This window comes from Cornus florida, unplaced genomic scaffold, assembly GCF_030987335.1.
Source record: "Cornus florida cultivar Cherokee Brave unplaced genomic scaffold, ASM3098733v1 CherokeeBrave_3.0.0_Hap2_Chr09, whole genome shotgun sequence".
NCBI lineage: Eukaryota > Viridiplantae > Streptophyta > Magnoliopsida > Cornales > Cornaceae > Cornus > Cornus florida.
This window is the reverse complement of record NW_026775579.1, coordinates 84,578,029-84,603,793: the sequence shown is the minus strand read 5'-3', so window position 1 is coordinate 84,603,793 and position 25,765 is coordinate 84,578,029. Positions and strand designations below refer to the sequence as shown.

At 35.4% G+C, this 25,765-nt stretch overlaps 4 protein-coding genes across 6 annotated transcripts; 1 reads left to right on the top strand and 3 right to left on the bottom strand.

Moving 5' to 3' along the window:
• Window positions 1-4,429: 4,429 nt before the first annotated feature.
• On the bottom strand, window positions 4,430-4,918 carry LOC132273410 (protein RALF-like 32). The gene has a single exon (XM_059774364.1). The coding sequence runs from the start codon at window positions 4,875-4,877 to the stop codon at window positions 4,530-4,532; it is 348 nt and encodes a 115-aa protein (XP_059630347.1). The 5' UTR covers window positions 4,878-4,918; the 3' UTR covers window positions 4,430-4,529.
• A 3,589-nt stretch (window positions 4,919-8,507) lies between these two features.
• LOC132274798 (selenium-binding protein 2-like) lies at window positions 8,508-13,906 on the bottom strand. The gene is made up of 7 exons (XM_059776129.1): window positions 13,567-13,906; window positions 11,833-12,028; window positions 10,509-10,736; window positions 9,819-10,050; window positions 9,556-9,663; window positions 9,197-9,469; window positions 8,508-9,028 (listed from the first exon to the last, which is right to left on the bottom strand). Exons 1-7 carry the CDS (start codon window positions 13,724-13,726, stop codon window positions 8,747-8,749), a joined length of 1,479 nt encoding a protein of 492 aa, XP_059632112.1. The 5' UTR covers window positions 13,727-13,906; the 3' UTR covers window positions 8,508-8,746.
• Window positions 13,907-14,840: 934 nt separating this feature from the next.
• On the bottom strand, window positions 14,841-21,853 carry LOC132274797 (pentatricopeptide repeat-containing protein At4g14050, mitochondrial). Of its 3 annotated transcripts, XR_009470513.1 has the most exons (5): window positions 19,797-21,853; window positions 18,074-18,174; window positions 17,052-17,282; window positions 16,260-16,608; window positions 14,841-15,937 (listed from the first exon to the last, which is right to left on the bottom strand). XR_009470513.1 is itself a non-coding variant. In XM_059776128.1 (1 exon), the coding sequence occupies exon 1, from the start codon at window positions 21,743-21,745 to the stop codon at window positions 19,901-19,903; it is 1,845 nt and encodes a 614-aa protein (XP_059632111.1). In that variant the 5' UTR covers window positions 21,746-21,853; the 3' UTR covers window positions 19,581-19,900. The 3 variants fall into 3 exon arrangements, 1 of the variants encoding a protein (XP_059632111.1); XR_009470514.1 differs by lacking the exon at window positions 18,074-18,174; XM_059776128.1 differs by lacking the exons at window positions 14,841-15,937; window positions 16,260-16,608; window positions 17,052-17,282; window positions 18,074-18,174 and having other exon boundaries at window positions 19,581-21,853.
• A 1,143-nt stretch (window positions 21,854-22,996) lies between these two features.
• LOC132273032 (probable glucan endo-1,3-beta-glucosidase A6) lies at window positions 22,997-25,031 on the top strand. The gene is made up of 3 exons (XM_059774067.1): window positions 22,997-23,042; window positions 23,303-24,589; window positions 24,994-25,031. Exons 1-3 carry the CDS (start codon window positions 22,997-22,999, stop codon window positions 25,029-25,031), a joined length of 1,371 nt encoding a protein of 456 aa, XP_059630050.1.
• Window positions 25,032-25,765: the final 734 nt, after the last annotated feature.

Sequence of the window (25,765 nt, the reverse complement as noted above, 5' to 3'; positions counted from 1 at the left end):
TATATTAAAATATATAATTAAAATAATGTATTAGGGACGGTCCTGACCGTCCCTAATACAATAATTATAATTGAAAAATTATGTATTAGGGACGGTCAATCCGTCCCTAATACAATAAATGACTGTCCCTAATTCATACTTTATTGGTGACAGTCTGGACCGTCCCTAAAATAGTTTTAGGGACGGTTCTATTAGGGATAGTTTGGACTGTCCCTAAAGGTCAAAAGTATTAGGGACGGTCAGTTTTGACCGTCCCTAAAGCTCTTTTGGCACGCAACTTTTAGTGACGGACCAATTTGACTTTTAGGGACGGATTTGGTACTTTTAGGGACAGTTTCGACTGTCCCTAAAACCTGAATTTCTTGTAGTGTCAGTATGCTTGAATTTTTTTAGTTGTCTGAAATTTATCCTAAAGTACTGAATTTTGTTTTTCTCAAGTTGATGAGCCATCTGAATTAGAAATTATAGGGAAGTCACAGAACAGTTCAAAAACAGTAAGGCAAAGTTTAGACATTCCATGATAACAGATCCATTCCATATTGTGTATCGGTAGCATTTATAGACACAAATTGATCCCCTTCATTTAAAGGCACAAATTGATCCTCTTTGATGAACAAACAGAGAAAATAGAATCATCAACACAAATGGGAAAATAAATAAATAAAATTATTTATTTTCAAAAAAAATGCGAATCTGTTTAGTTCATGCATTAACAAGTAGATAGTATTGATCTCCAAAAGAAACCACAGTTCATGCCTTAGGTTTTTCATGATTGGCTTTGGCTGCTCAAATATGCTCTATGTCAAGAGTATGGGAAATTTCCTTTAGGGACTAAACTATAAGCTTCAACTTGGTTTTCATAGCTTGATAGGATTCATACATTGGTGATTTTAAGCTTTACTGTTGAAAGGCGTGTGAAAAAAACTAGTGCTGTGTATTTTACTATTTTTTGGTGGTTGAGAAGGCTGAAAAAGACTTGACCTTTTAGAGTTCCATGTCGAAGGACACCATTTACCCCTAACATTGTTTACTGTTTAGTGCTATGTTTGGAAGCACCGATTCGGTGCCTCTAAATGCAACATAAGTGGATTTCAGATGATCAATTTATTTATATTGCTGTATGTAGTGTCACCCACACAAGTTTTTAGGCAATCAACGCATTTGGTTGTACTACATAAGTAGGAGTTTCACCCATCTAATAGCCAATATTAGATATCACCACTGCAGTGCACCACATATACTCATGTGTCCTAGTTAAAGATTGGACATTTCTTACTTGAACTGAACTAATAGTATAATTATATAGAAGTTTCTCTTAAAATAGTTGTCTTGAGTGTTTCTATACCCCTTTTTTCCAAATTGCAATTAGATTAAGAACTTCCACATAGCTAACACATGAAAATGAAGTAGTTTATTTGAACAAAAGTAAATGGTCAAAAATTTCTTAATTGAAGGGAAACACGATGCTTCTTTATTTATTGTAGCCTAAAAACCAAGCAGAGAGCCCATGGAATTCATTTTAGGCAATGCAAATGATGCTCTCAACTATTACCTCTTCTGATATATTGAGCTTTAAGAAACATTAACAATAATGGGTTATAGAGCAGAGCTTGGAAGTCTTGAATGAGGGTAGAAGTAGAATGAGTCTGTGAAGTTCCATTCGGTGAAGATTTATCATTATTTTAGCATTAGTTTTAGTGATGGAAATCTTTCTTTCTTTCACGGATTATCATCTATCCTTGAATAGTAGATTAAGATTAGTGATGAATACGCTTGTGGCTTGCAGTGACTGCTGACTTGAAACTAAAAATAAAAACAATAACGTAAGCAATGACCTTCTTAGCGTAACAATACATACATACATACATACATACATACATACATATATATATATATATATATATATATATATATATATAAATGATTGTGCACTTTTTAACTGTAAAAAAGTTATACCTTTTGCTCAAAACTTGGATCTTCTCTGATTAATCTTGTTTTTTGAAGATAAAGCTCTTCTTTTAGTGCTATTTGTTGTCGTCTTTCCATTTGAATTTGTATTGGCTATTTTTATTTATTATTATCATTTTGATGAATTCTCTTGGACAAATACAACTTTGTTGTGTTCAATTCATGCATTAACAAGTTGATGGCATTGATCTCCAAACGAAACCACAGCTAGGTCATGTCTTAGTGTTCATTATTGGCTTTCGCTGCTCAAGTATATGTTGTATGAAAGATTTGCTTTTGAGACTAACTATTAGCACCAATTCGGTTTTCTGGCAGAAGCATGAGAAAGAATGAAAAATGACCTATTGTAACAATGTAGCTTGATAGAATGCATAAACATGGCGATTTTTAAGCTTTATTGTTGAAAAGGTGTTTAAAAAGAAGCAAGAGTTGTATGCTTTTGTAAAGACAACAAAACTTGAATGAGAGAGAAAATAAATGTTTCTCACCAAAAATTAAAAAATAATAATAATAATAATAGTGAAAAACTTTTAATGTTGTATAGAAATAATTTAAGGTGTGTTTTCAACTTTTCTAAGCGAAGCTCAATTTGGAATTTGTCTCGGGCGTTGCAGGAAGAAATCGAAGGGATTCTCAGAAATCTGCCTCTGAAATTCTGGTGAGCTTCCCGGAGGAGAATTTTTGTGGCAATTATGGTTTCTATATCTATTTATTTGCTTTCTTATAGACACTTAGATTTTGGCTGCTATTTGGTATGGTTTTTAAGGAATTTGTAGAGGTCTCTGTTATGGTGGTGGGCCCTAGTATGTTTTCAGTTTTGTCCATATGAATCTGTAATTGACTGATGCATTGTCATTTCAAAAGTTGCCACAAATCCTCTTATATGCAATCTTTTGTAGGCCAACTATGTCCAAGTTTTATTAACCCCATGCTCAAGTTAGGAGATCAATTACACTACTGGAACTAGGTTGAGCCTTGGCGCAATGCCTATGGTCTCTGATAAATTTATCAACTACTCCGTAACTCTTACCACACACTAAATGAATTGTATCCATGTAACTTTATCTATAATGCCAAGGGCTTAGCCAAGTGGTATCTCCTCCTCCCAAATTGAAGTTTGACGTTAGGAAAATAAGAAGTGCGTGTGATTTACTTCCCAAAAAGGGTAAGAAAAAGGTTATCTATACTTCCTATTGACTACCTAAAATCAACTATTTAACTGAAAGTTTTGAGTACATATCCTTTACTTTTCAATTATGAAACTTTTTCTAATTTAGCCCCCACCCCAGCAATAACTAATATATATATATATATATATATAATTCTTGATAGCGAAAGGTCATAGTATGGATGTGAGCTTAGGGATGGTAATTTGCCCCGCCCTACCCCATTTTTGTCGGTTTTGGGGGACCGTTTAGCTTATTTGGACAGGAATAATTTGATGTAATGAAAACCTGCACGGGTTTGGGGCGGAGGGAGGTCGCCCCGTCCCGTTTAGATAGGTAAATTATTTAAGTATCCTTATTTCATTAGATAGATAAACCGGGAATAATGTAATTTGGCTTGTCTGGTTTTGGTATGTTAATACTTTTGTTAAATTACTATTATAGAATGTTTTTAATGTTAAATTTTATATTAAACTATTTATTGTCCATATTTTTTTTTTTATGAATATTTTCAATAACTATATAATTTTAGTTGATAAAAAAAAGTAAATGGAGGAGAATTTTTGGTCTTAAATGGGGCGGGGCAGTACCCGCAGAGATAAAAATATTTAACAGGGGCGGGGATGGGTTGGAAAGCCCCCCGTTTTTGCGGTTTTGGACGGGGACGGGAGTGAGGTTTTTAAACGGTTGCGGGGGCAAGGGAGGGTACACCCGCCCAAACCCGCCCCGTTGCTATCCCTAGATGCGGCTACCATTATTGGTGATTTACTGAAGTCTTGAACTATTTTATGGTCTGTAATGTTGCCCTTGACAGGAGGTTGTGAGAGCTCATATAATAACTGTCCCACCCTTTATCTCTATCTATCTATTAGCATTTGGTTCTCCCTCAGAGTCAAAAAGGAAAACCTTTGGTAGGGCATAGCTCTCTGAGTCACACTACCTAACTGCCCCTCTGCCCAATAGAAGAGTCAAAAGTTGTCTGCAGTGATGCAAATAATTCAAAATTAGCTAACAAAAAATAGTATAGATAATCATGAGTTCGGAAATGCGGGTTTGAATATGATAGCAGCCTGTTTCTGCAAATAATGTTAGAAAGTTAGGGTTGTATCCACTCTTATCCTATGTTATTACTCTTGATTAACATGAATCTCACTAGGTAATTGCCTTTAATGAATTAACATAATTAGAGAAGTTTTATAAATCCTATGGATGATAATTATCCATCAATAATTTGCTAAAACGTTGAATTATGTGGAAAAAACTTGTGTTTCATTCACAAACGGATATTCACGATGTTGTCATGAATGAATAGGAATTGTTGGCATAATGCTTGAGAAATAGAGAGAGAAACATAGATACATATAGCTCACAATGAACATAACATGTAACATAAGATCATGAATCATCCCTGCAATGATAATATTTAGGGCAACCTCTGGTTCGAGGGTTAGATGGAGGTGGCAGACAGCTCTTGCTGTAAGATTCACCTTTAGCCCCACCATTGCATACGGGTTGGTCTGGCTTCAAAGCCCCCGGTGTGATGTACTTCTTATCTGCAAGAAACCTTCTACTTATCTCGGACTCCATCAAAGTCTCATACTCTTCTTCATTACACTCGGCTATCGAGCTGTTGCACGGCACGTAATCATCGGCCGTGCTGGAAACGGCACGGCCGAGACACACCATGCCAAGGACTAGAAGAAAGCAGAATTGGAGTGGCATCATATTGGATCCTTTTTCCATTTCTTCCTGTGACTTTGTTTCTTCCCACTATGAATCCCTTTAAAAGAGTATATAGCTTTTCTGAAGGTGATAGTGGAAGCCACACTAGAAGCTATGGGACCGCACTTCACCAAACTTGATGTCTTTACAATTTATTAAATAATGCTCTATTTTAGTTTTCACATCTTTATGAATAATATGGTTCGTATAACAATTTAATACACACAATGACATTATTATATGGTTGTTTTGAAAATTATGGATGATGGTATTATGAGATCATACTGGTCATGTAAGTGTGCCCATCATAATAATGTCTTCAAGTCTTCAGTTACATACTATGTAATACATACATATGTTATGATAGTGCATTATTAGAGGCTTGAATTTTTATATCACTAATCAGGACACATAAGCAAAATGCCTGTTGCTGCATTTTATTTTTATATTATATATATATGTATATTTTCATTACAAGTGGGATATTCGTTAAATCTTTTTAGTTTTGGCATTCACTAGAAGATCAAATTTATAGCATATCTGATTTTTAGTCTGTGATAGTACAATCTGATGTTATATTTTGGAGAAGATTCCCTAAGTTAACTGTCGTTTACGTTGTTGTAAATTGAATTTTATATGATTTGTGATGTGTCACGTTACTCAGTAATTTAATATGCAGAATACTTGAAATCGACGTAACTTAGGGAATAATGTCCAAACTTAACAAGCATGTGGTGCCATCTTTATTGAAAAAATGAAGTGTTTGGGGATAGTCAACCATTGTTTGATCACATGACTTGATATGGAAGACAAAGGCTTTGCCAATTAAAAGTTATCATCAAGTTTGAAGAAAAACGACTTTATCAACCAAAGGAAGATGGTTGAACATTGGAAAAGTAATCACTTGACAAATTTAACTCATTTGAGGAAGTTCATTAAAAATTGCCCATGTTTTACCATTTCATGCACTCTTTTATTTTTTATTTAAATAAAATCTAAACAATATTATTTCGTTGGTTTGGATGTAAAATATATATTTTTTATATTTTAGTATTTGATTGTCGTAAAATATTTACGAAGAAAAAAAATACTGAAACTTGTTAAATTATTTTTCACGTCATACTCGATCTCGACTTGAACCTTTTCCAAACACCGAAAAATAAAAATAAAAACAATTATATATTTCATTTAGAAAAAATATATATATAAAAAAAAAATATTTTACGTCAACAAAAGTAGCAACACTTTCACATCAACATTTTGACTTTTTCCACATATAAATATATTTTATAGTTCATTTTGAAATTTCTATTGAAGTATTGATCATGAAATGTTAAACCATTTTTATTGGTACTTCTTTTTCTATAAGATTGAGAGACCAAAAATAGGTTCAGATAGAAGAAAAGAATATAGCCTCATTTACTTACTCCTATGCTAATAATATGACCAAACGCAACACATCCTGAACGATATTGAAGCAATACAGGTGATTCCTCACTTTGCGGAGTGAAAAACCTACCATGAAACATAGGTGCTAATTAGGGGTGGTAAATGGACGAGTTGGGTCGGGTTTGGGTTGGGTTGAAAATGGACGGGTTAAGATGGGTCAAGACCCATATTTAACCCGTTCTGAACGGGTTAAAAATGGACAGGGTCAACCCGTTATAACCCGTAGACCCATTAATTATTATTTTTAATTATATATACATATATTTAATTTTTAAATTTTAACTTATTATTTTTTAGGTAAATTTTTATTTAATGGAGGAGGTGGAGTCTCTGGGACTTATTTGGAAAAAAAAAAAAAAAAAAAAAAAAATTGTTTAATCCACAAGTGACAACAGGGTTGAGGGCATAAACACTTACGCCTTTCACGAGTCCATACTTAAAAAAAAAAAAAAAAAAAAAAAAAAAAAAAAAAAAAAAAAATCTCAGATTATACTCTCTCTCTCTCTCTCTCTCTCTCTCTCTCTGTCTGTGTGTCTGGGTGTGGGTGTGGGTGTGGCTTGCATTGTGTTGTTGATTCTCTCCCCACTGAAATGGTGGTCAGACAGGGGGGTCACTACCCAATCCTTGGTTCATTGAGCCCATGTTGCCATGATTTTAAAATTTTTAGATTGTTAAATGCTCCTCCAGGTGGGTAAATCTGGGCACTGGTCCAAGAGTACTACTAAGAAATTTGGCACTCTCTGTTTTTTACTTGCCGATCTTTATTTCGGAGAAATAGAAAAAAGTAAGAAAAATATATTCATTGCAATAAGAGATGGAAAAGTAATATTTTTAAAGTTTATTTATTTATTTTTACTTTTTTTATTTTTTAAAAAAAATTATTTATTTTTTAATTTATTTTATTATTTTTTAAAATTTTTTATTTTTAAATTTTTTTAAATTATTTATTTCTTTTAGAAGATATTTTTAGAGAGAGAAACTTAGAGGAATGAGATTGATGAGAGATAGATTTAGAGAGAGATAGATTTAGAGAGAGAATTTTAGAGAGAGAAATGAGTTGAGCGCAATATAAAATAGATATGTGTTGTGTGTTTATTATGTGATGGGTGAAATATGGGTTGAATATGGTTAACCATATTCAACCCATCTTGACCCTAAAATTAAGTGGTTAAAAATTACCCAACCCATCTTGCACCTCAATTAAATATGGTTCACCCATAACCATTAAAAGGCGGGCAGATATGGGCGGGTTGATGGTTCCTAACCTATTTTGCCACCCCTAGTGCTAATGTTGAATTATTTTTTTAGAAATATTAAATAATTAATTATCTTGCTACAATAATAAGGATGTTTCATTGTGATCAGAAGATTACGAGTTCTTTAAACAAAGAATCAATCTCTCCACATGCGAAGGTAAGACTACGTATACCAAACCGTTATGAAACATAGGTGCTAATGTTGAATTATTATTTTTGAAAAAAAAAAAAAAAAATTAATTATCTTAATACAACAATAAGGTTGCTTCATTATCATTTAAAGGTTACCGAGCTCTTTAAACAAAGAATCAATCTCTCCGTAAGACTACGTACACCAAACTGTTTCACTGTGATTCGAAGGTTACGAATTCTTTAAACAAAGAATCAATTTCTCCGTAAGACTACGTACACCAAACTGCCCCTAGACCTACAATGGCGAAAGGCTTCATGCACTGGATTTACCCTTACTTTTGCTTCCCTGTGAAATGTCATTTTATCTTTTTTTCATATGTTAAAACTATATTTGTTTGCCTAAGAAATGTCACACACTCGTCACAAGTCACACGTACCATAAATCCTCTTACAATCTCAAAACTGGAATGCTATGTTTGGCCCGCACTGCCTTTGATTTGGAATTGGAGAATCCTCCAATACCAAATCAAGGCACCAATTCGATGCTCCCAAACATAACAAAACTGTTTTTCAATTATGTTAATATACGAAAACATTCACCACCAAAAGTTAATGGTGCGAAAATAAGGTTTTTCTTCAGTCTTCCTCTCCTAGCACCCTGCATAAGTAGGACCAATACTAAGAAATGGCCTCCAATACAATTTTGAATCACACTGTAGCCAGTCAAATATAAATGGCAGCTGCTCTTCCATAGACAAATCTCCAATTTTGAGTTCCAAATTCTAGTTCCTATAGAATTTAATTAAACAGCAAATTTAAAATCAGAGGCTCATATTATTACAGTAGTATGTTCAAGGAGTACCTTTATTTCATCCATCAACTAGTGCCACTATACTTGACATATATACCTTATTGTTTTCATTCAACTAGGGCTTGCTTGGTTTGTCACTAAAGAAATAGTTCTCAAGAACTCAAAACATAAAATTGTTTTCTGACAAAACATGCCTTTTTCATTGCTAAACATGACCATTTTAAAAAGGATTCAAGCTCTGATTAAACCCATATGTCCGAAGTGCAGTCACCACCTGGATATCTCATCTCGTGGGCGAGGCAAGGACCATCAGGTTCGGAGGCGAAGTCAACGAAGAAGTTAGGGTTTATTGCAAGACCACCTTTCTCAGTATCAACATCAAGCTGTAACATGTGGGAACCTTTTTCCATGAGTTCAGGATAAAACTGACGGTCCCATGTACTGAAGAGTGAGTTTGTAATGTAGAGCCGCTTCCCATCTAAGCTCAATTGTATCATCTGAGGTCCTCCTCTCAACCGATTTCCCTAAAACAAAGACAAGAAGCCCATCGATAATTCTTCAGACAAGTCTAAATTGGCCAAGGGTATGTCCTATTCTATCACAAGTGATGAAAGTGATACCATGACATTGTACTAGTGAAATGAATAAAGAGAGCCTTGAATTTCTAATTAAACTCTGGAAATGATACATACCTGAATCTCTGGGACATCAAACTGGTACGTCGAACCATCTTCAGCTTCAGCCAGTACAGAGCTGCCTTTTTGAATCTGCCCTCCAACCCATACTTGGCCCTTCAGCACGGGATTCTTAGGATCCTCGATGCTATACTGTCTGACATCTCCATGAAGCCAGTTCACTAAGTAGAGATAACGGTCATCAAGAGACATCAGAAAATCAGTTATAAGTCCGGGCATTTCAGGAAGAATCCAGTTTTGCACCTTTAGTGGTTTCACTGATACTGCAACCTGTGTTTTAAATTGAAAGTTACCGGATATTAGATAAAAGTGTCTTTAGAAAATGTGAACCAGGTGGATCGATGGTGTCTGCTTACCTCATGGGACCATGAGTCATCAGGGTTCTTGAAGAATCTCACCATGTTGCTAGTTAAGGCACACCCAACAAACCCTGTACTTTCAGTTGGATCATGCAGAAATCTTATCTGCAAACGAGTGCAAATGACATAAATATGATGGAAGCAATGCAAAATGTCTCAATGATGATAGCAAATATTATAAAAAAGATCATCATAAAACTGCCACTTTGAAGTTTGAAACGACAAAGAAAGAGGCTACGGATGAAGTTTCCTAAACTGACCTCCAAGGGTAGGAGCCCTGTATTTCCAAGATCCAATGTCTGTTTTAGTTCACCATCAGGCCAGTTGTAGATATGCAAATGGCGCCCGTAAAGACCATCGGAAACATGCTGAAGGTTGAAACCTTGGGTGAAAGCTGCCGGGGCTCCCCATGATGTGCTTATCATGGTCTTGTGTTGGGGTTGGTACCAGAAATCATACCCAAAAAGCGGACTATGCCCCGGTTTTTCCCATCTAGTACGAATAAAAAAAAACTTTTCAGTTCTATATATAACCCAATTTGCAGATAATGAGTTTGTCTGCTCACGCGATTACAGTTTTTGGATCTTTACAAACCATGTAATGTAGCTGACTCCATCCTAGGTAAGTGCTCAAATGATCTTTTATAAATCATGTTCAGTTCTTCATAATTATAGCAATCATTTATGAGGAAGAGTGATCTAAAAAACTATGTTCGACCACTATCTGAAAGTCCTATGCTCAAACTCTTAAAATCTTATTGACAAAATATGATATTTTCAAATCCATTTATTTTAAAATGCTATTTTCAAACAAAATAAATCAAAAAGAGTGAATGTAAAGATGGCAATTGACATTGTAACAGAATAGACATGTCGGCATACTGTCATGTGCTTAAGTAATATGCAAACAAGGTGTATTTCAGTAATAAATCAAACAACGAGCAATAGTACCTTCCTTTCACATTAAACTCTGAGTCAAGCAGAAGAAACCCATTCCCCTCGGCATTTCCATCTTTATCTCCAAGGCATGACACCATCAAATCACCAGATGCAAGGCAGTGAGATGTGTGTGGATATGCTAATCCAGTCTTCTGTAAAATATCTTCAGGTTCAACTACTTTATGCAAAGCGGGAGACCTTGGATTTTTGAGTGTATCAATTGCATATATGCGACCAGATCTGAAAGAATTAATAGTGGTAATGATGCTCAGTATGCTTGAATTTTTTTAGTTGTCTGAAATTTATCCTAAAGTACTGAATTTTGTTTTTCTCAAGTTGATGAGCCATCTGAATTAGAAATTATATGGAAGTCACAGAACAGTTCAAAGATAATAAGGTAAAGTTTAGACATTCCATGATTACAGATCCACTTCATATTGTGTATCGGTAGCATTTATAGACACAAATTGATCCCCTTCATTTAAAGGCACAAACTGATCCTCTTTGATGAACAAACAGAGAAAATAGAATCATCAACACAAATGGGAAAATAAATAAATTTTTAAACAAAAAAAATTTAAATTAATGTGTAATGGTGCATTAGGCAAGCACCATTACAAGTCTGATCAAATTTTAAACAAAACAAACTTTTCCAAAAGCTATGTTCCCTTAATGAATGATTTCATTTGCATAAAAGGTCCAATTTTCACTCTAATGCCACTAAACTTTATTACATAAAGTCCAAAAACTGATTATTAGCAAAATAGGAACTAAATGATTGTTTTGTTGACACATCATAACTTTATAAAAATGACAATAAAAAATAAAAAATAAAACAAAGGATTCTGTTTTTCTTGGGGAGAAAAAAGGAAAATTTTGACAAAGCCACTATATACTCATAGAATACAAATCAAAGAACAAATATAGATTAGAATATTTGATCATTAACTCTGCATTCTACTTATCTGAGTGGACTGAACAACGTCCATTGATCTATAATGCAGAACGATTCTGCTACAGTAGAATGTAAAAGGGCCCTTGTGGCCTTGTCAACCATTTTCATTGATACATTGAAGTTAAGGGTGCTTCCGACGAGTTTTATGTTCATAAAAATAAACTTATTAGAATTGCCTAAAGGGTGAAAGATGGTCGCAGCATATACAAGCATTTGAAAACCATCCAAAATACAAATTCAAATTTCAACAGAGTCAGAAGATAAACTAATTTTTTATTATTTATTTTTATTTATAAATTTTATAGTAGTTACTATACTATGGTTAACAGTAAACCCAAAAAATGTTAGCATGGAAAGCGACATAAAGATCTAGCTTCTTACATTAGCGAAGGAAGGACAAGATAACGACGGGCTGCTGACGGATCTCCGTGGCAAGAACTACAGGCATTCCACCCAGTATGATGTAGTTCATCACCTATATTAGGCATAGGCAACCTGTGGATCACCTTTGAATAAGTATGTGAGCTTGGATCAACATCAATTGTTGCAAGGTAGTCAGGCTTCTCAATTCCTGTTCCTGTATAAATTAAAAAAATACGAAAAATATTTCACTTCATGATAGAAGAAAAAGTGCTGCCAGGGACACTCAAAAAAAGTCTTCGGATTCATTCACTAATCACTAGGTGAAGTAAATTGTTATAGTCCTAAGGGCCAGTATCTAAACAAAAGAAACCAACATTTGAAATGATTTGAAGACTATATATGATCCTTGACACATCAGACGGTGCACAAATCCGAACACCAAGCATTTTCCTAAAATGAACTCAGAAAAATTGGTAAGATAAAACTAAAAGGTCAAGCCCATTCATTATGTGTATTAATCAATGCTAAAGGGAACGTCGGCACGTGGTGACAAAAAGGCCATCATGCTGTGCTAGTCTTGACTACACGGATGGTGGGAGGGGAAGACCAGAGATAGACCTAACTTTTGGCATTCTTTTGCATAGAGTGACTACTCTCAAAATCGAAAACATCTTCTGGAATTTGTCAGCCAGTTCTTTCATCATCGTACCAAAATTTTGACATTGAATTATTGGAATTTTATTCCAGGGCAAATGCTTTTTTGATCAAAACATGAGTGGAATATACTTCTTTATTATTCTGATCCCTCACATGTCAAACCACGAGATTCTTTGCTGATCTGATTAAGGAGCTAAGTCTCTTATATAACCAAAGGACCACTCCATGAGAGCCGAAGACTTCAGCGGCTGAAGGTTTTGCATCATAGGATGCACTTGATGGGACCCAGAGTGGGTCCCAGCACTTTGCATCCCATGGATGCAAATTGTTTGGAAGTCTTCTGCCTGGATATCTTTTTCCATAACCAAAAGTGGTTTTTATTTATTTTTTTAAGGCCTCTAAAAAGTGATAATGCTCACATCTTGAAGATGGATGATTCTAAATTTGAGCAACAAACGACACGAAGATGCATGTTGATCGTCTACTGATTAATAGTCAATAGATCGATATGAGCAGCTATATTCCAACATTTTGGAGTTCATAGATCTAAGATACATCTCATTTTTCTTTGTCCAGAAAGGAAACACTTATGTAATGTTGTTATGACCTCCTTGTATACAGTGAAATTGAAACACTAGCAAACCAAAGATGCTATCATGGTGTGTAAAAATGATGAGTTCTCTGTTCTCCCAAAAGTTCAGATGAGGAAAAACTAACCCAAAAAAAAAAAAAAAAAGTATTAGTTTTTTACTAATTTGTGAAAAAAAAAAAAAGGCAAGCAATTCCGTAAATTCAACAAAACTCAACAGAAAATTTATACAAAATGGAGAAAAATAAAAAATTGCAAATACTCTGTCTGCAAACTTTTTACTGCATGTACAGATGAAACTCATATCCCCACCACAAAAAAAAAAAAAAAAAAGGTCATCTGTACAGATGTATTAGACATGCGCTGAATATTGAACCCAATTAAAATGATTCAATTCAAGAACTAAATTTAACATTATAAATACAAAACGGGAAAAAAAAATTATAAAACATGATCACAATTTTAGAATCAAATAGAAATAATTGAGAGAAGAAATTAAAAGGTACCTGAGTAGACACATGTGACATAGATGAGGGATTCTCTTGGGCCTTTAGACATGGCCTCGAGTGGAGTGGCGTACCCAGGTCCCTTCTTGCAGCAACCATGGTCCACACCTGGTTTCACCTCATTCGAACCATGTTGCATCACAACCACATCCGTACCCATCTCCTCTCTCTCTCTCTCTCTTCAATTTCTCTCTCTACAATGGCAAATTCAGATCCTCTCTCACACACTCACTCTGAAAGCTGGAGAACTACTGCTTTTTATCGAAGAAGCCAGGTGTTATCCTGAATAACTGACATTGTCGTGTAATGGCACATTTCTGTAAAAGTCACGCTGTGTGCATGTGGGCGCAATTATATTATATGTTCAAAAACTACATTTTATATATGTCCAGGGGGGATGTATCGGTAATAACGCTTGTAGCGTATACAACAGTCCTATCAATCGGACGGTTATGATAGCGACACAAAGGATCTATACGCCGGACGATTATTTTGTTGGTGACGTGGCGGGATTTTATTGGCGGACTTTTAAACCGGTACTACTAGGAAAGGAAACATAAAGATCCACTAAAATATCATTATTATTTCCCCAAAAAGCACGGAAAGTTTTAATAATTAGCACAAAATTATGCAATAATTTCTCCTGTGTTTTCTATTTTTTGATCTGAAAATTTAATATCCAAATTCTAATAAATCACGAGAATCAATCATATTTTATTTTAAAAATTTAATATCAAAATTCTAATATCACAAGAATCAATCATATTTTATTTTGATACGTGTCTAATGTGAACCAATAATAAATGAACACTTTTTATTTTAATTATCAAATCAAATATAATAATTAAATTACTATTTTTGATTTGGTAAGTAAATATCTACCTATCATATTTGATTTAATAATTAAAATTTATATATTAATTTATTATTGATCCATATCAGCGGTGGTGATAATATTATAAATTCAAAATATTATTCTAATTTTATTATAAGAGTGAGGTTATTTTAACATTTTGACAGTAACTTTTTTGTTCAAAATATATCAATATGAAAAAGAACAGACGATAATTATTATGAAGTTGGCCCTACAGGGCTACAATAGCTTGCATTGCTCTAGATAAAGGAGAATCAAAGGTTGGTAAAAGAGAGTGGGTGGGATGATTGATCTGAGATATTGTTTTATAAATTATAAGGCTTTTGAATGCTAATGACACCTTGGGACTAGAGGCACTTTGCATTAAACAAATACCAAATAATGGAAAAAAATTCGACCACACCTTAAAATAATATTATTATTTTTTAAAAAACATATACATAAACTGATATACAATCAATCAATATCAACATATACAACTCATATGTTCATCATCTTCAATTCTTCATGACTGCATATAAAAATACATGTCAATTCATTGAAGATCGAGGAGATTGAATTCAAATAAAATATGCCCAAAGCAGCTTAGTACCTATCCAATATTTATAAATTTTTTAGAAGTGCCCATGCTTTAAAACAATATTATATTTGGAAGGGTCCTTTTACAAAATTCTTTGTACAATACATGTCTACTGAGCTGTGGAGTAGCTGCTTCCTTACAACCTACTACGGTGCAATCACAAATAACATTGTCTTTAATTACAAAATAAAAATAGATAAATAAATAAATAAAATATATTCTTTATGGTAAATCACATTCTACATTCACCCTCCTCTCATTTTTCTTTATTTATTATTTTCTCAATTTTATAATTAAAGACAGTACACGATTGTATCATATTAGCGGTCTGAAAGAAACACCTATTGAATATGTATGCAAGTATTGTCTTTTTCTTTTCCTTTCCCGAAACCCGTTCAAACCCACCCCATTTTCATCCCTAATATATCAATAGTTGTTCATCTTGAAGGCACAAAACTGGATGACATACCTCGAAGCAAACTATCCAAATGCTGAGGGAACATCCTGAAGAACTACAGGTTATTCCTAGTTCGACTTAGCAATAAATCGATGTCACCCATCATAGTTAGTTAGAAAGTAATGAGGCTGCCACCACAGAAGACACTTAACCTGTCTTGCAAGCGGCAATGGTATCGGAAAGGAGGCATGGAAGGCGACCGCGACATTTTTCATCGAGTCTGATCCCAGAAGGTGCAGAAGCAAAGCTGGATGAATCAGTCTGGATGTATAAAGAGATAGTGAAGAGGAAATGCAGTCTGCATTGTAGAAGGAAATGCAGGCTAGTATGATTGATTGTTTCGGAGACCATCCAAGTATTCAAATGTTTCTGAGAGCAGTACTCCTATAAATCAACCAGCCTTGCAATGAATGAGACTGCCTGGCCTCACTAGCTGTTTGTCAATTCCATCAATCCTTACCTGTTGAAAGATTACAAAAAAGTCAAAGGACCAAAAAATAAAAAATAAAATTGAAAATTAGTTTTTTGAGCCTGGACACTAATAAAGAGAATAGGCAATAAAATTAAAAATAACTATAGGAAGTTTTATAAATATGCTCCAACTTAGTTTGTTAATATGACTGCAACAGTGTTGTCCTATGGTTTATATTTTTACCAATAAATTGGCCCATACAAGAGCTGCATCACATAATGGTACCAGCCACTTCTAAAAGCCTCTAACTCAACAACATATCATCAATGTTGAAGGTAACATAAAACTGTAGTATTTTGTAACTAATCACCTGAATGGAGCATAAAACGTCCTTGAAGTTAGGATCTCGAATCAATTGCCAATACATGGCAGAAGAGAAAAGAAATACAATATACACAATCGAAATTGCAACATCACCAAAAATCACAGCATGAACATCTTCCATCCATAAAGAGATGAAACCTGCTTGCATCCCGGACAATAATTTCCCTTTCCACAATGCTTGAGATGAACTTCAGGACAGTACGGAAACATGCTGAAGGTTGAAACCTTGGGTGAAAGCTGCTGAGGCTCCCCATGATGTGCGTGTCATGGTCTTGTGTTGGGGTTGGTACCAGAAATCATACCCAAAAAGCGGACCATGCCCCGGTTTTTCCCATCTAGTACGAATAAAAAAAAAAATTTAAGTTCAATATATAACCCAATTTGCAGATAATGAGCTTGTCTGCTCACGCGATTACAATTTTTGGATCTTTACAAACCATGTATGTAGCTGACTCCATCCTAGGTAAGTGCTCAAATGATCTTTTATAAATCATGTTCAGTTCCTCGTAATTATAACAATCATTTATGAGGAAGAGTGATCTAAAAGACTATGTTCGACCACTATCTGAAAGTCCTATGCTCGAACTCTTGAAATATTACTGACAAAATATGATATTTTCAAATCCATTTATTTTAAAATGCTATTTTCAAACAAAATAAATCAAAAAGAGTGAATGTAAAGATGGCAATTGACATTGTACCAGAATATTGTCATGTGCTTAAGTATTACGCAAACAAGGTGTATTTCACTAATAAATCAAACAACGATCAATAGTACCTTCCTTTCACATTAAACTCCTAGTCAAGCAGAAGAAACCCATTCCCCTCAGGCATTTCCATATTTATCTCCAAGGCAAGACACCGTCAAATCACCAGATGCAAGGCAGTGAGATATGTGTGGATATGCTAATCCAGTCTTCTGTAAAAAATATCTTCAGGTTCAACTACTTTATGCAAAGCGGGAGCCATTGGATTTTTGAGTGTATCAATTGCATATATGTGACCAGATCTGAAAGAATTAACAGTGGTAATGATGCTCAGTATGCTTGAATTTTTTTAGTTGTCTGAAATTTATCCTAAAGTACTGAATTTTGTTTTTCTCAAGTTGATGAGCCATCTGAATTAGAAATTATAGCTGACGGAAGTCACAGAACAGTTTTAAAATAAAGAGGCAAAGTTTAGACATTCCATGATAACAGATCCATTCCATATTCTGTATCGATAGCATTTATAGGCACGAATTGATCCCCTTCATTTACCGGCACAAATTGATCCTCTTTGATGAACAAACAAAGAAAATAGAATCATCAACACAAATGGAAAATAAAAAATAAAAAATAAAAAATTTATAGAGCATCATTAATTTGTAATGGTGCTTTAGGCAAGCACCATTACTAGTCAGATCAAATTTTAAACAAAACAAACTTTCCAAAATCCCTGTTTCCTTGACGGATGATTTCATTTACATAAATGATCCAATTTTCACTCTAAATGAATGGATGGTGAAGTAGAGTACCATGGCTTTTTCTGCATTTAAAAAATTATACTGAAATTCAAGTATTGCAGTAATGCCACTCAACTTTATTACATAAAGTTCAAAAACTGATTATTAGCAAAATAGGAACTAAATGATTGTTTGTTGACACATCATAACTTTATAAAAATGACAAAAATAAATAAAAAATAAAAATAAAGGATTCTGTTTTTCTTGAGGAGAAAAAAGGAAAATTTTGACAAAGCCACTATATAATCATAGAATACATGTATGCATGTATTAGGCATAGCCAACCCGTGGATCACCTTATTAGACATAGCCAACCCGTGGATCACCTTTGAATAAGTATGTGAGCTTGGATCAACATCAATTGTTGCATGGTAGTCAGGCTTCTCAATTCCTGTTCCTGTATAAATTAAAAATATAGGGAAAATATTTCATTTCTTGATAAAAGAGAAAGTGCTGCCAGGGACACTTAAAAAGAAGTCTTCGGATTCATTCACTAATCACTAGGTGAAGTAAATTGTTATAGTCCTAAGGGCCAGTTTCTAAACAAAAGAAACCAACATTTGAAATGATTTGAAGACTATATATATCCAACACAGAAAAATTGGTATGACATTTTCCTAAAATGAACTCAGAAAAATTGGTAAGATAAAACTAAAAGGTCAAGCCCATTGATTATGTGTATTAATCAATGCTAAAGGGAACCTCGGCACATGGTGACAAAAGGCCATCATGCTGTGCTAATCTTGACTACACGGATGGGGGGGGGGGAAGACTAAAGATAGACCTAACTTTTGGCATTCTTTTGCACAGAGTGGCTACTCTCAGAATCGAAAACATCTTCTCGCACAGCCAGTTCTTTTATCAACGTACCAAAATTTTCACATTGAATTATTGGAATTTTATTCCAGGGCAACTGCTTTTTTGATAAAAACATGGGGAAAGAGAGTGGAATATCCTTCTTTGGTCTACTTATTATTCTGATCCCTCACATGTCAAACCAGGAGATTATTTGCTGATCTGATTAAGGAGCAAAGGCTCTTATATAACCAAAGGACTACTCCATGAGAGCCGAAGACTTCAGTGGCTGAACGTTTTGCATCCATAGGATGCACGTGATGGGACCCAGAGTGGATCCTAGCACTTTGCATCCCATGGATGCAAAGTGTTCGGAAGTCTTCCGCCTGAATATCATTTTCCATAACCAAAAGTGGTTTTTATTTATTTTTTTTAAGGCCCAAAAAATACTAAACAGTAATGCTCACATCTTGAAGATGGATGACTCTAAATTTGAGTAACAAAAGAGACGAAGATGCATGAGGATGTCTAATGATTAATAGTCAATAGATCAATATGAGCAGCTATGAGGATGTCTAATGATTAATAGTCAATAGATCAATATGAGCAGCTATATTCCAACATTTTGGAGTCCATAGATCTAAGATACATCTCATTTTTCTTTGCCCCGAAAGGAAACATTTATGTAATGTTCTGTTCTATGTATTATGACCTCCTTGTATACAGTGAAACTGAAACACTAGCAAACCGAAGATGAGTTCTCTGTTCTCCCAAAAGTTCAGATGAGGAAAAACTAACCCAATAAAAAAAAATAAAAAATAACAAAAAACAAAACTAGTTTTAGGTTTTTACTAATTTGTAAATTAAAAAAAATAATAAAAAAAAAAGGGCAAACAGTTCCGTAAATTCAACAAAACTCAACAGAAAGTTTATACAAAATGGAGAAAAATAAAAAATTGCAAATACTATCTCTGCAAACTTTTTAACTGCATGTACAGATGAAACTCATATCCCACAAAAAAAATAATAATAATAATAATAAAAATAAAAATATTATTTTGACTGCAACAGTGTTGTCCTATGGTTTATATTTTCACCGATACTTTGGCCCATAAAAGAGCTGCATCACATAATGGTATCGGCCACTTCTCAAAGCCTCTAACTCAACAACATATCATCAACATTAAAGGTAATATAAAGCTGTAGTATTTTGTAACTAATCACCTGAATGGAGCATAAAACATCCTTGAAGTTAGGATCTCGAATCAATTGCCAATACATGGCAGAAGCATAAAGAAATAACGCTATTCACAATCGAAATAGCACCATCACCAAAAATCACAACATGAACATCTTCCATCCTTAAAGTGATGAAACCTGCTTGCATCCCGGACAATAATTTCCCTTTCCACGATGCTTGAGATGAACTTCAGGACAGTATGGCAATCTCCACAAACACGGAGATTTTTCACTATCCGTAGAACTGTCCCAGGAACAGCCTTAAGCAGTCCATAAGCCACAGCCAGCCTCTCACTATGCCAAAAGAGCTGTTTTTCTTTCTCATGCTCCTCCATGTCATGTAAAACTGAACTGGTATCAGGAACATAACCTCTTTTCCTCATCTCTACATCCAACTCCTTAAGCAAACCAAAAATTTCATCCTTCATGGTATGATATATCTCCCCGGCGCAAAAGACCTGGCTCTCCTTTCCTAAGTCAATGCAACTGTAACCAGGTTCCCTCCTGAATTCCATGCTTGCCATCAACTTCCTCACTTTAGACACATTTTCCCACATAGCAGCACCAGCATATGTATTGGACAGCAGTATATAGGTTGAAGGCTCTACTGGCTCTATGTTCAATAGATGATTAGCAATCCTAATTCCCATTTGGGTATTTCCGTGGCGCTTACAAGCACATAAGAGAGCAGCCCAAGAAGCTTCATCAGGCTTGAATGGCATTGTATTGAGAAGATTCTCGGCCTCATCAAGGTGCCCTGACCGACTGAAAAGATCCAATACGCATGTATAATGCTGCAGGGAAGGACTTAATCCATAATCATCAACCATGGATTTAAAAAGACCACGCCCTTTGCTAACTAACCCGACATGGCTGCAAGCATAAATCAATCCAACGAACGTCACTTCATTTGGCTTTAGTCCAGTCAAAATCATCTCATCATACAGCGACAATGCATCCTCCGCTCGCCCATGTTGAGCCATCCCAACTATAATAGAAGTCCAAGAAACTACATCCCTTTGGCACATAGTATCAAAAATGTTCTTTGCCACCATCACATCACTACATTTCGCATACATATCAACCAGCCCATTGCTAACAAATAAGCTAGATTCATAACCAAGAGCTACAACTAAGCAATGGATTTGCTTTCCAAGTTCCAACGCCGCTAAATTAGCAGAAGCTCCAACAACAGTAGAAAGAATAAACGGGTCTGCAATATAAACCCCTTCTCTTCTCATTTCAATAAACAGTTTAAATGCATCAATCCAGTGTCCACACTGTACCAACCCAGATATCAAAGCAGTCCAAGAAAATAAATTCTTCTCCGGCATACTTCGTAAGAGTTCAACAGCTTCTGATTTCCGTCCATTTCGAGCATACCCAGAAATCATAGCAGTCCAAGAAATCGAATTTCTCCAACCAATTGAATCAAAAACCAAACGCGCATCATCAGGCAATCCACCTTTCACGTACATATCAACAAGTGATGACTTAACAACATCATCATCCGAAAATGGCGACAAGACAAAGCGGGCATGCACCTGCTTGCCTATTCTTAAAGAGCCTAAGCTAGCACAAGCTTTCGTGAGGCTAGCGAAGACGAAGTGGTCTGGCTGCAACCCATCAAGAGATAACATGTTGGGGAAGATGGAGAGGGTACGGTGCGGTAGGTTGGCTTGGTTGTGAGCAGTGAGAATTGAAGCCCATGAAACTAAGTCCCTTTGGGATATTTCGTCGAACAGTTGATTGGCGTCTTCTATGAGACCGCACTTCCCATACATGTTTAAGAGATCGTTGAAATATGGAACAGATTGTTCTATGCCCATTTTGATGATATGGGCATGAAATTTCTTGCCTTGAAATGGGGTTCGTCGTCTGCTACAGAGTTGGAGTTGTCGAAGGAGGTGAGATTCAGTCCAATATGCATTCATACCAGCTGAACTATATTACACATGTACGAAAATGTATAGCGCCTTCTCTAACGATTGCAAAGGAAACCGTATTTGATTTGGGCATATGCTCTTGGGCTATTTGTTGCTTGGTCTAAACTTGGTCTTGAATGGGCCTCTCTGCCTTTGTGTGATTTGAATGGAATCATTGTTTAAATGGGCCTAACTCTTATATATTTTTTTATTTGTGTTACATTCTTGTTGTAAAATGGGTGTGCCTTTTTTAAAAAAAATAATAATAATAACACTAATTGCTTTGACAATGCAATACTTGCTCACTTCAAAAATAAATAAATTTTGTATTCTTAAATTAAATGGATAATTCATTCTCCAAGCAATTAATTGTGTTACATTCGTGAAGTAAAATATGTGTGTTTATTTCATATAACACTAACTGCTTTGACAAAGTAATACCCGTCACTTCTTCAAAAATTGATAATTTTTGCATTCTCAAATTAAATGGATATTTCATTCTCAAAGCAATTAATTGTATTACATTCTTAAATAAAATATGTGTTTTTCGATTTTGATTTGTAACAAAATTATACCATGTTTAGGAGCACTGAATTGATTACATGAATTTAAAAAATTTAGTAGAAAGTTTAAAATTCAAGACTGAGATTCCGTGTCGGCGAAAAAAAAAAAAAAAAAAAAAAAAAAAAAAAAAGAAAGAAAAGAAGAGGGAATTCTAGTGACAAAGGATTCAGGTTTCTTGTCACAAACAAGGTATGAGACCATTTTACTAGTGCAGTTTGTCTCTCAGGCAAAGCCTCTCCCCAATTCATGAAATTGAAACCGCTTCTCACCTTCACAATCTTCTTTGTATTTCAATAGAAATTTCAGACAAAAAAGATCGAACCAAAGAAGGCCAATGTCCCATCCTTCTAAGTCATCTTTGTCACATTTCCTTAATATATCATTACTTCACTACTTAAATGTATGTCTCATTTCCTTTCATTTTCTTGCAACACAATCAACTATTAAATCCTGCTTTCTTAATCAAACTCTCACAAAGATCATTGGGTTGTTTAAGGCCTTTTATGTCTGGTAGTTGAACAGTTCCATCACTTCCTTAACATTCTCAACTATATATATAATCCATCATCTTCCCTTAATTTCTACACACACAACAAACATTAACTACTCTCTCATCTCTCTCTCCCCCCCTCATAAAACATAGCTAACACTACTCTCCTGCATTCTTATGAAATGGACAAACACAAAGCAACCAAGATGTGTTGTTTTGCTCTCATTTTATCTTCTCTGCTTGCTTTATCATGTAAGTTTTTATTTTTTTACGCTACATCTTATAATATTGTCCCTAACATTGTTCGACTGTTGTTTTGATCTCTTTTTATCTTCCCTACTTGCTTTATCATGTAAGTTTTTTTTTTTTTTTAAACAATTCAAGCAAATGAACCATATATACTCCACGATATTGTCTCTAACAGTGGTCGAACACTCAACCTCGCTAGCTCTGTGATCCGCATGTTATCGATTTTTAGTACTAACCCTTCTTTAACTTCCTTAATTTGACAGATGCAGCCTCTTCTAGCCGTATGGGTGTAAACTATGGGCGTCTAGGGGACAACTTGCCATCTCCATACCAGTCCATTCAGCTCCTCAAAACCATGAAAGCCGGTGGCATCAAGCTCTACGACGCCAACCCTGAAATACTAAGATTGCTATCCGGGACAAAGCTTTGTGTCTCGGTCATGGTCACAAATGAACAAATATCAAACATTGCTTCAAGCCAAGCTTTAGCAGACCAATGGGTACATGACAATGTCCTTCCTTACTATCCCAACACCAAGATCAGGTCCATACTTGTCGGAAATGAAGTCCTCAGCTACAACTCGGAGAGTGATCGCCAAAAATGGCACGATCTTGTGCCGGCAATGGAAAAAATTGAGAAGGCAGTGACAGCCCACAACATTTGGAACATCAAAGTTGGGACCCCATTGGCAATGGACATTATGGAAGGAACATTTCCACCTTCAAATGGGGTATTTAGGTGGGACGTAACGGAATTGGTTATTGCACCGTTACTACACTTCTTGAACCGGACTAATTCGTTCTTTTTCATAGATGTGTACCCTTACTTTCCTTGGTCCGCGGACCCGTCCAACATCAACCTTGACTTCGCCTTGTTAAATGCCGGTAACCTGACGTACACGGACCCCGGTACCGGATTGACTTATACCAACCTCTTAGACCAAATGCTGGACTCTGTGGTTTTCGCCATGGCTAAAATGGGGTATGACAATATGAGGATTGCTATAGCCGAGACGGGGTGGCCTAATGGAGGAGACATTGATCAACCGGGAGCAAACATGTACAATGCAGCTACTTACAACCGGAACTTAGTCCGGAAAATGACTGCAACACCACCAATTGGGACCCCGGCTCGGCCTGGTTCCGTCACACCAACATTCATATTTGCGTTGTATGATGAGAACCAAAAAAGTGGTCCAGGGACAGAGCGACACTGGGGGCTGGTGCAACCAAATGGAAGGGCAAATTATGAGTTAGACCTTACCGGGAAGCGGTCGGAGTCGGACTACCTAAGGGACCCGGAGCCGGAGAAGCTATGGTGTGTTCCGGGGAGTGGTGCGGATGTAGTGGAGCTCCAGTCTGCGTTAGATTTTGCTTGTGGTCAGGGTAATGGGACTTGTGATGCCATTAAACCCGGGAAGGAGTGCTATGAGCCTCTCTCAGTGATGGCTCATGCAGGCTATGCTTTTAGCTCGTATTGGGCCAAGTTTCGGAGCATTGGAGCCTCTTGCCACTTCAATGGCCTCGCAGTTCAAACCACCACGGACCCAAGTAAGTTCAGATAACAAATTCATAGGAAAATATAGTTGTTAAGATGAATAGGCAGTCTCAAGAACACAAATATGAGACACACACACACACACATATATAATAACAAATAACAATAAAAATAACCCAGGTTTTTGGTATAGGTTCACTCATTCAGCATTTCACATGAAAAATAAATATTAATAAATAAAAATCTTATGCCATCATGTCTTATTTTATATCCATTGTTAGAAAAACATTCAAAAATTATCCTTAATTTATTCATGCAAGGCAAAATATTATGTACTGTCTTGAATTACACTGAAAACACCTAACAGCTTGTAACATACGAATTATGACAATAATTGTGTATTATCATTATCAAACTACTGATATATATATTTTTTTCAATAATGATTATTTTGTAGGCCATGGATCGTGCAAGCTCCCAAGCGTGACTCCTTGAAGATGTTTTAGCAGAAGATGCATGGCCGGCCTTCTTTCGTTTTGTGAAGAAATTCAGATTACTTGCGCCATTTTGTGGGGATGTTTTTATAAAATAAGTTGTTAATTTTTTTTTAATTTATCCACAATCCTTCTTGGGGTTCAAATTATTCTGACAAAAAAAAAAAAAAAAACACACTAATAATATGCCTCATCTGCAAATGTTTATTCATTCTTATTGACTTGATGTTGCATTGAGATGAGAGCGAGATATATATATATATATAATGATTGTAGCTTGTTAACATGACGTTTATGGTGAGAAATTTGAGTACTTGATCTTGAAGTTTATCTCTGTATGTTCATACGACAGAGATAAACTTTGCTAAACGTTAGCCAAGCAGCAAAAAGTGATGTTGGCAAGGTATAAAATTTGCCATCCTCACATAACAACAAGATTAGAAGAATGGTAGATAGATTGGATAGACAGTTTGGTATTTATATTTTATTATGATTCACAGTGGATTTGTGGTTGAGTCAATAACATGCGCTGAATCGGGAATTTTTTGCTCTTCGGCAAAGTTTGTATACTATAAATCATTGAAAATTTTGCTTGGGAGTTGGGGCTTTGCCTCGATTAATCCACGGGATCTGCGTAAGGCGATCCTACACGAATTGGGTAAAATTCAGACTGTGTTTGCAGTCGTAACCCCCAAAGAATTACTTGCACCTAAGGAAAATGGCCCAAACCTTTTC

Coding starts and splice junctions, on each gene's coding strand:
- LOC132273410 (XM_059774364.1), bottom strand. CDS start 4,877: ATGGAAAAAGGATCCAATATGATGCCACTCCAATTCTGCTTTCTTCTA.
- LOC132274798 (XM_059776129.1), bottom strand. CDS start 13,726: ATGGGTACGGATGTGGTTGTGATGCAACATGGTTCGAATGAGGTGAAA. Junction 12,029..13,566: donor TGTCACATGTGTCTACTCAG/GTACCTTTTAAT, acceptor TAATTTATACAG/GAACAGGAATTGAGAAGCCT. Junction 10,737..11,832: donor CTTGTCCTTCCTTCGCTAAT/GTAAGAAGCTAG, acceptor TAATTCTTTCAG/ATCTGGTCGCATATATGCAA.
- LOC132274797 (XM_059776128.1), bottom strand. CDS start 21,745: ATGAATGCATATTGGACTGAATCTCACCTCCTTCGACAACTCCAACTC.
- LOC132273032 (XM_059774067.1), top strand. CDS start 22,997: ATGTGTTGTTTTGCTCTCATTTTATCTTCTCTGCTTGCTTTATCAT. Junction 23,043..23,302: donor TTCTCTGCTTGCTTTATCAT/GTAAGTTTTTAT, acceptor TTAATTTGACAG/ATGCAGCCTCTTCTAGCCGT. Junction 24,590..24,993: donor TCAAACCACCACGGACCCAA/GTAAGTTCAGAT, acceptor ATTATTTTGTAG/GCCATGGATCGTGCAAGCTC.